The sequence below is a fragment of the Maniola hyperantus genome, chromosome 7, assembly GCF_902806685.2.
Source record: "Maniola hyperantus chromosome 7, iAphHyp1.2, whole genome shotgun sequence".
Lineage (NCBI taxonomy): Eukaryota > Metazoa > Arthropoda > Insecta > Lepidoptera > Nymphalidae > Maniola > Maniola hyperantus.
Genome location: NC_048542.1, coordinates 3,033,335 through 3,046,533, shown reverse-complemented (window position 1 = coordinate 3,046,533; position 13,199 = coordinate 3,033,335). Strand labels below are relative to the sequence as shown.

At 36.6% G+C, this 13,199-nt stretch overlaps 2 protein-coding genes across 2 annotated transcripts in view; both read right to left on the bottom strand.

Annotated features, from left to right (window-relative positions):
- LOC117983857 (EARP and GARP complex-interacting protein 1) overlaps positions 1-2,484 on the bottom strand; it is a 72,385-nt gene extending 69,901 nt beyond the window's left edge. The window contains exons 1-2 of the mRNA XM_034970485.2: positions 2,323-2,484; positions 990-1,124 (exon numbers count right to left, since the gene is read on the bottom strand). Coding sequence (XP_034826376.1) covers positions 990-1,124; positions 2,323-2,364 — 177 coding nt within the window. The 5' untranslated portion in view covers positions 2,365-2,484. The remainder of the gene's footprint in view (positions 1-989; positions 1,125-2,322) is intronic.
- The window catches only part of LOC117983663 (plasminogen receptor (KT)), a 174,094-nt gene that overhangs the window by 71,957 nt on the left and 88,938 nt on the right, over positions 1-13,199 (bottom strand). The window lies entirely within an intron of this gene.

Sequence of the window (13,199 nt, the reverse complement as noted above, 5' to 3'; positions counted from 1 at the left end):
TAAGTGCGGAAACCAGCCCAGAGTGAAGAAGAAGAAGAAAAAGAAGAATGGATTTAACTGGTTTACAGTAAAATAACATCTTGCAATCAAAGGATAATCAGTGCCACAATTAACTTCTGCAGAAAAAGGAGAAAATATTTCTTTAACTTGTTGTTGCTCTGCTGAAGATAATTAACAATAATAAAAATAAAATAATAATAAATTGCCTACAAACTATGCACTAGTTTGTAGGTTGTTACATCCATACTAATATTATAAATGCAAAAGTGTGTCTGTCTGTCTGCTAGCCTTTCACGGCCCATCCGTTCTACCGATTTTGACGAATTTTGGTACAGAGATAACTTGCATCCCAGGGAAGGACATAAGCTACTTTTCATTCCGAAATCAAAGAGTTCCCAAGGGATTTTCGAAACCCTAAATCGACGCGAACGAAGTCGGGCATCATCTAGTATTAAAAATGCGAAAGTGTGTCTGTCTGCTAGCTTGTCACAGTCCAACAGTTTAACCGATTTTGATGAAATTTGGTACAGAGTTAGCTTACATCCCAGGGAAGGACATAGGCAACATTTTATCCCAGAAAATCAACGAATTCTCACGGGATTCTTGAAGGCCCATCCGTTAAACCGATTTATATGAAATTTGGTACAGAGGTAGCTTGCATACCGAAAAATTTACATAGGCACCTTTTTATCCCGGAAAATCAAAGAGTTCCCAATGGATATTTCAAAACATAACTCCATGTGGACGAAGTCGCAGCCATCCTCTAGTAAGTACCTATATAAAAATAAAAGTTGGCTGACTGATCTATCTGTCTACCCAGTCAACTACTGGACAGATCTGGTTGAAATTTGGCATACAGATAGCTTTTATGGCGTAGACATCTGCTTAAATAGGATTTTTGAAAATTTTACCGCTAAGGTAAAAGAGGGGTTTGAAATTTGTGCAGTCCACACAGTTGAGGACATAAACTATAATAAACAAGGTCTAACCTTAGTATGCAGAGCTCCCGTGTCCTCCTCCAGCTCTACTATGTGAACTTGATTTGTGTTGGGCTTCAAACTCTGTGTGCCGATCAAGAACCGTATGGCATCACTCTCACCGTACTGTGGTGATAGTGCTCTGGTCTGGGAAATACATTTTTTTTTAATGAATCATGCTGGTGGGCTTTTCAATCTAATGATTGGTTTTCTTTTAGAGAATTTCTCGAAATTGTGGCTGATTCTTTTGTACACAATCTGTAAACTAAACTAAATGGACAGGTCTAAACTCTAAATCTAGTGTTATTCTTTTCTGCAGGCGACATTATGAAGGGATTAGTGATAAATTTACTACCCAGTCAAGCTAAGTTTGCACCTCGCGTCGATAAAAAATATAAAAAAATATAAAAAACTCAACAAGTGAAAGACAAAAATTTGTAGTACATGTATCAGTGACAAAGATGCAAACATACACTTACCTACTACGAATTGTTGTCTGTCACTTGTTGAGTTTATAATTTTTAATCGACACAAGGTGCAAACTTAGATTGACCGGGTTATAGACGTATCATTTTACTTTAAGAGAGATTGTGTACAACAGAATTAGCCAGAATGTTAGTTTAAGTCCTAAGCAGATACATTTATCTCTAATCTATTGATTGAATAATTTAAGAATAAAACAATTTTTTCATAACTGGCTAAAAAAGGTTTAGGGTTCATATATGTGAGTTTCTTTGACCCACCATAACTTCGAAATGCCTAAACAGATTTGGATCGTTAGAATACATACATTATCCCAAATTTGATGAAAAACACTCAATTATTGCAATAGAGCGGACATGTTTTTTAATTACTATTTGTTTATATTTTTCCGTAGTTTTCTATATTTAACAAACTTCCAAAAAAAGGTTCTCAATTCAGTGCGTTTTATTAGGGTTCCGTACCCGAATGGTGCCAACGAAACCCTATTACTAAGCCTTCGCTGTCTGTTCGCCCGTCGGTCTGTCAGCAGGCTGTATCTTACAAACCGTAATAGGTAATATCTAAGTCGTTTTCATAGAATGTATTTCTATTGCCAGAACAAATAAAAAATTTCAAAATGGAAGCCGGCTCAATACTAAAATGGCTGTTTCAGTTCAGTATACAACGATGTTTCAGTCACTTAAATGTTTGAATTTTGCAGAATATTTTAACTCTCGTCAGAGAAAGCAAGTTATGCCATGGGTCTTAGATATTATCACTAGCATCTAATGACTCTTTAACTAAATTTTTATATCAAATTTTAAGCATTATACCTATGCTGAAAATATGGCAGATTAAATTTTGTAAAAAAGTCAACACGTACCTGATGTTCAAGCCCATAGATTATTGAGTTTCCTTCCTCCATTTTCAGCAGTAATATTACAAAACACAATGAATTAATGTTCAATAATTATTATTAAGTTTTACACAACACATAACAGCATCGTCGATAACCGAGGTTCGCCATTTTTGTTTTGTACTTTGTTTCTTTCTTTTGTCGCCGCTGTTTGTTTTATTTTTATCAGTGTTTCCACTTACGATTTTGGTTTTACCCTAGTTTGTGGAATTTGTACTAAATAAATGAATCCTATTGTTCCATAGAAAAACCTTTATTTTTAAAGCTGTGCCACACATTACCAGTTAGACCTAGTTAGGTCATCCCGGCGCCTCTAATACTTGAAGTTGAGCAGTAAAGTCAAAGACCTCACCTCAAGCAGAACAGAAGAAGCGCCGAAATAAACGATGTCATGACTCATGTGTGGCATAACCTGAAAAAAAGGTCCCGACTCAGCATAAATGCTATATTATGTCTTGCACAAGTACAAAAACCTCGCAAAGTAGACTCACTGACTCAGAGACCTCGCTTCGGTCCGTCAAAAATATAATGACACACAGAGCAAATATGGCGAGTCCTTTCTCAGCTTGTACACGTAATTCGTTCATTCCGTCGATAAAAAATGTCCTAAGATGTACCTACCTAATATTAGTTTAGCCCTAAAATAGGGTGAAGTTCCTTAAAGTGGAAACACTAACATTACCATAGATAAATAATAAAAATAGACAAATAGAAATATTACCAGCGACAACACATTTTTTTAAATTTAAGGTCTGCCTCTGGATACGAGTGTTTTCAACAACAATTTTGTAGATACGGGTAACATTGATAAAATATAGTGGCAGGGGTTTGTAAGTTGTACAACTTTTGCGTAAATAAGGGTCTACAATGCCACAAAGCTCTTTTGACACTTGAATGACATTGACAGTGGGGCGCTGTTGGAGAACAAAGGCTTAGACTCTTGGATGAATGCTTAGACCAAAGAATTTCTAAGTACTACTTCGTTTAGACTATCAAATAAGAGCAAAGGGGACACTTGACGGCAACGTTAATTCCGATTTTTGCCACGCGCTAAAAGAGCCTTGTCGCACTGTAGGTATTTTGCGAAATCATGTTCCTAGAGGTTACTAAACAATTTGCAATAAAAAGGAATGAGAAAGTGGATGTTTTAAATCATATAATTTTGGGTAACTTTGTTGAAACATTTCACACGTGTACAATGTTACCAGTGTCGAATGTATTTAAAGACTTGGCCGCATAAAAGGCGTGTAAATTATTTCCCTTATGTATCAAATGCGTCTCTTCAAAGTTGAAATCACAAACTAACTTGTATTATTGTAAAACTGTATGAAAGTGGTCAATGGACACATTGCGAGGCGCTCACACCTAGATTTAACATTGAACATAGCAAGCGAGCTGCGAAGCGATACAATGCTTACAACTGCAAGTTGCAGTCGCGCGCTTCGATTGCAAGCTTGTTCATGATTATGAAAGCGCCCCACGCTTGTGGCAAACAACAAACAATAAGCACTGGCAAGCGTGTGGACGGGTGTTTGCGTATGCTTGCCAGCGCTTTGGAGCGTTCCGATTGGCAGGCAAGCCATCTGTGGTGTTTGCTGATGATTGCTGTTTGTTGTTTGTCACAAGCATCAAATACCTACTTGGGTACTAGGTATACTTACCTCAGTACGCGGCAGAAAATAATGTACATCGACATTTAGAAGGAGATAGCGGATTTGTAGAGTATTGTCTCTGTCGTCCAGACCAGTAAAATGACAGAGACAATGCTCTACAAAGCCATAAGCCGGTACCTACCTAGATTATTTTTAGAATGAAGAATTTGTGTAGGTAATATTTTAGAGCGTAAAAGTTTGTAAGTTTATTTATGTAGGGGGGGTAGGTAAATTGCAGAAATAATGATCCAATTTTGAAAATTCTGTCACTAAAAGAGAGCTACAGTAATCCCCGAATGCTTCATGCTATTGGTCAGGTGGTAACCGACATAGCTCAACGGGTTGCGAAGCTGAAGTGGCAATGGCAGGGCACATAGTTCGTAAAACTGATAGTCGTTGGGGTCTCAAGGTGTTGGAATGGCGACCACGCACAGGAAGACGCAGCGTTGGAAGACCCCCACTAGGTGGACGGACGACATCAGACCAGTCGCAGGGAGCCGCTGGATTCAGGAGGCGCAAGACCGTGGCGTGTGGAAGTCCCTACAAGAGACCTATGTCCAGCAGTGGACGTCTATGATGATGCTGCTTTATGTTATTACTAGCTGATGCCCGCGACTTCGTCTGCGTGGAATTAGGTTTTTTTAAAAATCCCGTGGGAACTCTTTTATTTTCCGGGATAAAAAGTAGCCTATGTCACTCTCCAGGTCTTTATCTATACCCATGCAAAATATCACGTCAATACGTTGCACCGTTGCCACGTGATTGAAGGACAAACCAACAAACAAACACATTTTCGCATTTATAACAAGGGTACCTACTGATTAGGTCACGCAGTGGTAATCACGAGCTAAAGCTAGTGTAGAATAAACTATAATAAGTGTTATTGATAGTACCGACTATTCAGTACTTAAATAGGTACCTACTTAGGTTAAACCCTAGCACTTGGCAGGTAAATATGGGAAAATTACTGATAATAACACTTTGATAACATCAAATCAATGGCGTTTGTATAACCCAGGTATAACCATATTATTATCTTAAGTGTTTAGTGTGAAAACTACAGAAAACAACGTAGGTATGTACTTAAAAATTGCATTGATAAAATATAGTCCCGAACCATCGATGATACCTATATTACTTACAGAACATTATTTTTCAGGCATGCAGGTTTCCTCAAAAAAATTTCCTACACCGTTAAAGCAAGTGATATAGGTAGGTATTTAATTAGTTAAAAATTAAAATTAAAACGCACATAGGTAGGTAATAATTATAATAATATACCTAACTGCGAAAAGAGAAAAATACTGGCTTTATTTGGTGATGTCACCACAAATTCACGGTTTTCGGATTTTCCCCTTTACTTGTGCTAAGACATTGCCACATCGCTACCAGCCAAACTTCATGATTCTATGTCAACGGGACGGGTCTTGCTAGACACGACAGAAAGACAGGCAGGCATACAACGAAGTATTTTTTTATTTAATTTATTTATAATTAAATTAGATACTTATAGAATACTAGCTGATGCCCGCGACTTCGTCCGCGTGTATTTTCATTTTTCAAAACCCCGCGGGAACTCTTCGATTTTCCGGGATAAAAAAGTAGCCTTGGCTAGGCAAAATGTCCTTGCCCGGGATGCAAGCTATCTCTGTACCGAATTTCGTCAACATCGGTTGAACGGTTGGGCCGTGAAAGGCTAGCAGACAGACAGACAGACAGACACATTTTCGCATTTATAGTATTATAGTATGGAAGTATGGATTAAATTAGATATAGAATATTTACATTTTGTGACTCTCGCCAAACTGGTGGGCCAGTTTATGGGCGAGCTGGCCAACCAACTTCTATAGGTAAGGGTTCTTTTTTTCTGGAGATAAGAAACCTTTAAAACACGCAAATCAGTCCAGAAATCTCTGAGACAATGAAAAACCTCTGGCGATTTAAAAACGCACAGTGAAGATCCTCGCATATTTTGATAAATATCTCTATTCTATTTTTAGCGAAGTAACTACCTATTTCCCTATTCCGTTTACAAGTTCGCTGATAAAAACTCATCCAAATTCAAAATGAGATATAAAAGTCCAAGTATCTAGTCCAATTTTAGTACTAAGTAGGTGGTAGTTGTTTTATTCTATTCTATTTTTAGAAAGGCGCGGACAGATTCGCGGAAAAAATCTACTTTATATTCAAAACGGGCAGTAAAGGTGATCACATATTAAACAACGAACCGTACCCAGTGAATTTTTCAGTAGGTATAGGATTCTGGTTTTGCGGGATTCCGCCAGGTGTCCAGAGCCAGGTGTCGTATGGGAAAGATTATCTGCGCATTGGCTGACATGTGCTGAATTTATGTTTGTAGCGATTAGACGCTAGATGGTGTAACTGTAGATCATTAAGAGATTTAGTTGGTCAGTTGTGTTTAAGCTGTGTAGTTGATGGATTTTGTGTTTGACGCGGATGTTTCCGAGTGTTCTTGCTAGATGTCATTGTCACGTTATTTATTCCTTTACTGAATTAATTATTTATTATAGAATCTATAACTAGATTTTAGCAATTGCTACACTACTTAAGAGGTGGGTATAGATAGGTATTAGGTACCAACTGCCTCCAACTGCCTACAGAGAAAATAATTTCAATTTTCAACATATCACTGGCTCACTACTGAGCACGGGTCTCCTTTCAGAATTAAAATAGTTTAGGCCACAGTAAACCTCGTTGGTCAAGTGTGAATAGGCAAACCTACTTCACCTACCTTAGAGAATATTATAGTAAAATCTTCACATCAGCTGAGGAAAGAGCTAATAATAGTAAAACGGCTGAACAAACATAGCTTACAATAAACTCGATTTAAGCGCTATCGAATCAAATATCGTCATTACAATTAGTCCATCCATTCGAGCCTTACAATGCCACAAACAGAAAACAGACAAAGCGGTAAAACCATTACAATAATAAATTAGTGCCCATAGAAAGGCTATTTCATATTAAAATCCTGCAGGGTTAGCATGGGCGGGGATATAATTTTCTCCCCGGGGAAAGGATAAAATCTTTATCCCCTCCGACAGCTTTATCCACTCTCCGAGCATGGGCTCACGGGTGGATATAATTCTCGACTCTAGTATCATAAGGTCGGATGTGTACTTCCGACCAAACTCACTTTTTTACATAAAGGTAATGAGCATTTCGGGCTCTTTCTGCCAAGCTGACACCAGTATTTCTATCTCTTTTCGTTGCAAAGATAAATACATGCATAATGTCGTATCTGAACACATTCTAAAAATTTGGAGAACCATAATTATATTTTTTGACTTGCGTATGTATGCACCAAAGCAATGGAGAAAAATGATAGATGTATTTTGAGTTCGACCATTATGCTACGAAATAAGTTTATTTGTAATACTAGCTGGTACTGCAGTTACGCACTTCTGCTTCAAAAATATGTAATAATTTTGTTAGGTAAAATCACAACAGATGTTATGCTTCGAATTTTTTGTATTAATATTTGGACTGTGAATCATTTAAGACTTTTTGCCTTGTAATATAAATAATTTTGCAATAAAATTCATGGAAGTAAGTTGAAATAAAGCTTTTTGTTTGTGACTACATTAAAGTTGATGTGATTAATAGGTAAGAGATCCATCCTATTTCACCAAAATTTTGGACTAAACTGCGGGAAAAAAGTAAAGAGCCAGAATAAAGCTCTGAAAATGTAGACTAGAAAATCTTTTAGGACCACGAAAATCACACCATGGAAATCTAAACATATATTATAATAAAACCCCACTAAGCAAAAAACCGTGCATTTATGGTGTTTTTTATGAATCACAGTTCAAATCATCAGTTCAAAAACTAGGTTTTTAAGGTAGCCTTAAAAAATTAGAGTACCTAATCAATTATTTTCTTCTTTACCCGTCTTATAATCGACCGAATTTGATATTAATCGAGAGCAGAAATTATAAGGTACCTACAATATGTGATGATAGTGATTCTAACGAAACATACCTAATTATAGGAAGCTTTAGATTATGTTAATTTAAATATAAATGTAGTATAAATTAATTTATTAATTAAACAACTAATAAAAGTGAAAGTAAAAAAATAAAAAAAACTTAACTAAAACACGAAAGAAACAGTTTAAATAAGTATCTGTTAAAAAGAACAGTCGAAACAGAAGCAATGGAATTTTCAAGAAAGCAGAAAGTATTTTTTTTATTACAAAAGTGGCAATGCCGGATTTGACTAACAGTAAATCCTTATACCTACGTAGTTTCTGCACCTTAAAAACGATTCATGATGCTACCAGCAATGTTGCTACTTTAATGTGGTCTGCAAACATCAGCTGCAGCGGAAGGAATAAAACAGTATCTTGTCTTATTTCATTAATCTACTAGAGAAGAAACAAAGTATTCTCGAAATTGTTGAAGAATTGACTTTGTGGTCTGATAATTGTGTCGGTCATAATCGGAGCATGATAATCGTTATGGCTTACTTATGATTATTATAAGGATTACCACACTAAAAGATGATAAATCACAAGCTTTATGCTAAAATGCAAAATGTACCTACGTGGAGTAAGATGTAATCCATGCACAAATAGAAAAAAAGGGAACAGCTGAAAACAATGCAGATAACTAAACTAAGAGATTGGTCACAGTTTACAAGAACATGCGAAGGAAACAAAACTTTTTGATAAGTTTGATTTGGCACTACAACATATTTTTAAAGACCACATCCCTTTACAAAGGTGATATATTAGGACCGTTTGTTATATCAAAAAAAAAAAAAAGAACGGCGGGGATTTTCAGATTTCGGAATATATTACCTGGCTACAACTAACGCAATAATGCTGGGTGTTATTATTTTATAAAAACTACTTTAAAGAAGACTTTTTTGTATTTCATTAGTATGTTATAGGTACATATAAACTTAAAATTCTTCCCCGCTTTCGCCCAATATACGACATAATGAGAAACCATTATCCACTGTAAAATATAACCAACTTTTGCAGTAGGCACCTGCTGACCTCCATTCTTACTTTACGTACCTAATCATTATAAGGAAAATCAGGCTATGTTGGCATGTTTTAGATTTCTATATTGATGTAACCGTCATGTATGCAATTCCACAAAAAATGTTTGGCCCACTGTAGGTTTCTAATTACTTTGTAATTTTTTTTCCCATTTTTGGCCGTTGTTTTTAGTTAATGGGCTTTATTTGTGAATTTGTAAATGTTATTTTCATTCATTCAGAAGTCACAAGGTTTACACGGATGCAATGGTCAGACTATCGGGCGAAAGCAATAATTATTATGTTTCAGATCTAACTAATCAGTTTCAGAAAAATCACATAGGTACATTGTTGCTATCTCACAAAACTCCTAAATGATTTTTGAGAGATAACTACTGTGATCTTTTGTCCGAATATTACTTATGTATAATCAGTTAAGACGTATTATGAAATATTAAGTAATAGATCCGACTTTTATTTCAAATTTGTAATAGTAAAAATTGCAGCCATAAAGTCGGTTTACAACTTATGCACACAATTTTTTAGCACAGTTACGAATATTACCAGCATAAAGTCGCATATCGTCCATTTGAAGAAATTGTGAGTTTATATTTTATTTATTAATGATAAAGTATTTCTAGTAATGGTTAATGATAGGTACAGTTAAGTGTTAAATATTACAAAAACAACTGAAATTGTATCTCTAGTAGTTAAGAAATTATGACCCGATTTCCCTAGCATTTTTGTTTTGGCTCTCCTGAAAAGTAGCAAAAATCCACATCCGACCTTATGATACTAGAGTCGAGAATTATCCACAGTGAATAAAACGGGGGACTTTTCGGATCTTTTCCTTTAACTTTATTGGGTTAATGGTAATTGGTATTTGGGACCTATGTTGGGTTTATGTTGGGGTTCCCAACCATATTCCAAACATAACCCAAACACAACCCAAACATAACACAAACACAACCCAAACATAACCCAAACACAACCCAAACATAACCTAAGCCCAACAGGTACCGCGAGACATGTTTTGATTTTTTAAGTTCTATGAGAATAAACTTAAACCCACGTCTAATGTCGAGGATAAAATTGTCCCCGAATTAGGGATAAACTTCTCCTCTCCCCTGTTGCCGTGCTTTGAGAGGTGGACAAGTAAATTTTATCCCTCGTCAGTGGATATAATTGGGGGATAAAATTTTTGTCTCCTGCCCATTCTAGGGGGGCTGAAACAAGTAAAATAGTATGTTTTGCAGCCTGCAAAAATTTTCGCTTGCAATGACGCGTCTATAATACTACGTTGTCACGCTCAAACTCTTTTAAAGGTCTTCCCTATCATCGTACAAGAAATAACACGATTTTTGTGATGTAATTTGTAAACACAAATTCACGTTTTTTGGATTTATCCCTGCTAAGCATGGTTCTAGATCAATGGGAAGTATCCTATAGATTTTGATTCCCTTGACTGGCCTTGACAGACGAAGTGATCCTATAAGGGTTCCTTTTTTTCATTTTGAGCTCATCATCATCATTATCGAACGATAAACGTCCACAGCAGGACATAGCTCTCTTGTAGGGACTTCCACACCCCACAGTATTGCGCCGCCTAATCCAGCGGCTCCCTATGACTCGCTTGATGTCGTTTGTCCATATAGTAAGAGGTCTTTCAACGCTGCGCTTTACGGTGCGAGGTTGCCATTCTAGCACCTTGGGACCCCAACGTCTATCGGTTTTTCACACTATATACCTAATTTTAAGGTACGGAACTCTAAAAAGCGTTGCGTTCGGCGCGTGCGGCACTTGCGGCTCGCCTGTAGTGAGCGATCAGCATTAAAGTCAAGTAATCCAATTTAATTCCGAGTCTGCTGCAGGCGATGTCTATCTTGTATCTCGAACGTGAAATCTCCAGGTTCGAGCACACGCGGCCGCCGCTGTCGCGCCTTCAAAGAAACCGCGCTTTTTTGGCCGCTTGCACCCTACGCGACGACTGCGATGCGACTTATCTTCCGCTCACGTCACGATATCGCAATCACCTCTGATTGGTTGACGCTCGCTCACTATTGGCTACAATGCATTGTTGCAACAAGAATAGCACAAATTCAGCCAATCACATCAATTCAGATTGTAATAATGATTGATGCAGATTTTACGAAATCGCCCTACTGGTTACTGTCGTGATAACTGGTAGCCTAGTGGGACGTGAGCTTTCTATTCAGTAGGTCGGGGGTTCGATCACGGACACGCACCTCTAACTAGCTTTAAGCAATTAATAATGTGACTTGCTTTAGCGGTGATGGAATGAGGAAATCATCATGCCTGAGAGTTCTCCATACTGTTCTCAAAGGTGTGTAAAGTCTGCCAATCTGCACTAGGCCAGTGTGGCAGACTGTAACCTAAACCCTTCTCATTTTAGAAGGAGACCCGTGCTCCGTAGAACACCGGTAATGGATTGGTCATGCTCATGACGATAATGATATAAAACCCGACTTGCCCTGCCAAAAAACAAACTAAAAAGTAAAAAAACCACATTCAAAAATGGCGCCATACAGCCGCTTGAGTGCGTGAAGTTCTTTTTTTTATTGTGAGATAGGCATGTACTTGATAATAATCATGCCTGAGAAACAGAAACAGTCTACGTTGGAGCGCTAGAGGCTGGAAGATGCCTATTCATTTTTCTCTTGAAGGTATTCAAGTTATACTTGGCAGGAAACACGGACGCCTGTATACATCATGCATATTTTCATTACAAAAATTGCATTGAGGCAAAAATTTGGGTTTATAAATGTATTTAATGTGCTACTTCACTACCCTTGTTGAGATTATTATACTTACTATTAATAAATCATTTACATTAGTATCATAAACAGTAAGTTCAAAACGGTAGGTAATAATAATTAAACTTATAATTACGACGATTAAAGAAAAGTCGTCATGTCGAAATGGTAGTCTAACTTTACTGCGCTTTTTACGAGAGTTCTTGTTCTCTTCGGAATGTAACCGTTTATATTTAGAATTCGCATTTTCCCGCTTTTATTCTTATTTTTGAGGCGACCGCCCAGTCTGTTGCTAGGTGCGGTTTACTTTTTTTTAATTTTTGCAAGCCTTTGAAGCCTGCGGCCGTATACCTACCTAACTTCCAAAAAGTTTTTAATGAACGCAAAAGTTCGGGTTTGTTCTAACAAACCAGCGAGATTTTTCGTTTTTGCCTCGTTGATACGGGCTTCATATTTTGAAAATTTACTTTAATAGATTTTAAAATACTTAGTACCTAATACCTATTAATTTAGACCAGTTTTTACAAAAAAATATTTTTAATTCGTTAGTTATGTTCGATTCCTACAATTCAGATGCAATTTCGATGTAACTAGGTCTAGGTACAGTTCGCATAAAAATATTCATTTTAATAAGTAATTTAAAAATGATGATGTTATTTTTTATCTTAAAAAAAGAAAAAAATTATTTAAGTAAATTCTTTAATAATTTACTTGCGTTTGAACAAAGCTTCGCCGTCTGTAAGTCAGATCCATCTGTTATTGATTATACCTTCTTAGTAGACCGATTAACTTACCTACCTACCGCAATTTTTTTAAATTCCATTACAAGTTATCCCTTGACTGAAATTTTCACCGAGTTAAGTGACGATACAGTCTAAGATGGAAACGGGCCAACTTGGTAGGGGGGGTTTCTATACGGCATCGTACTGGAACGTTTAATCGCTTGCCGGTAGGGTGGTAGCTATATAACTACGGCCGGTAACCTGAGGGTTAACCAGATTTATCTTTACTTAAACAGATAAAAAATCACTGTTGAACCAGTGATTACTCAGAGACATTCGTACCTACTAATATTAAATAAACTTATGTAAAAAAAATAGTAGAGTTAAAGAAAGATGTACCTACCTACTGTCTTTGTACGCTTCCTTATTTATTTTTACCAAGATAAGCTTTCTCTTTATAGTTATATGTCATTAGCTTCCCAAATCATTATCAAGTTCTGACAAATAGTACCTAAATATTTGAGGGCTTGTACGTAATCTACTATTAATTGATAGTTCTCTCCATGAGGTCATTAATAACCACGCCCGAATCGGAGATCTCTTTGATTGCATTCCATCTTCAAATTGGTTTCAAAAGGGTTTTATTGTTTTAATGAGGGATGATAAAATTGTGATCAAGTAGCTTTTAT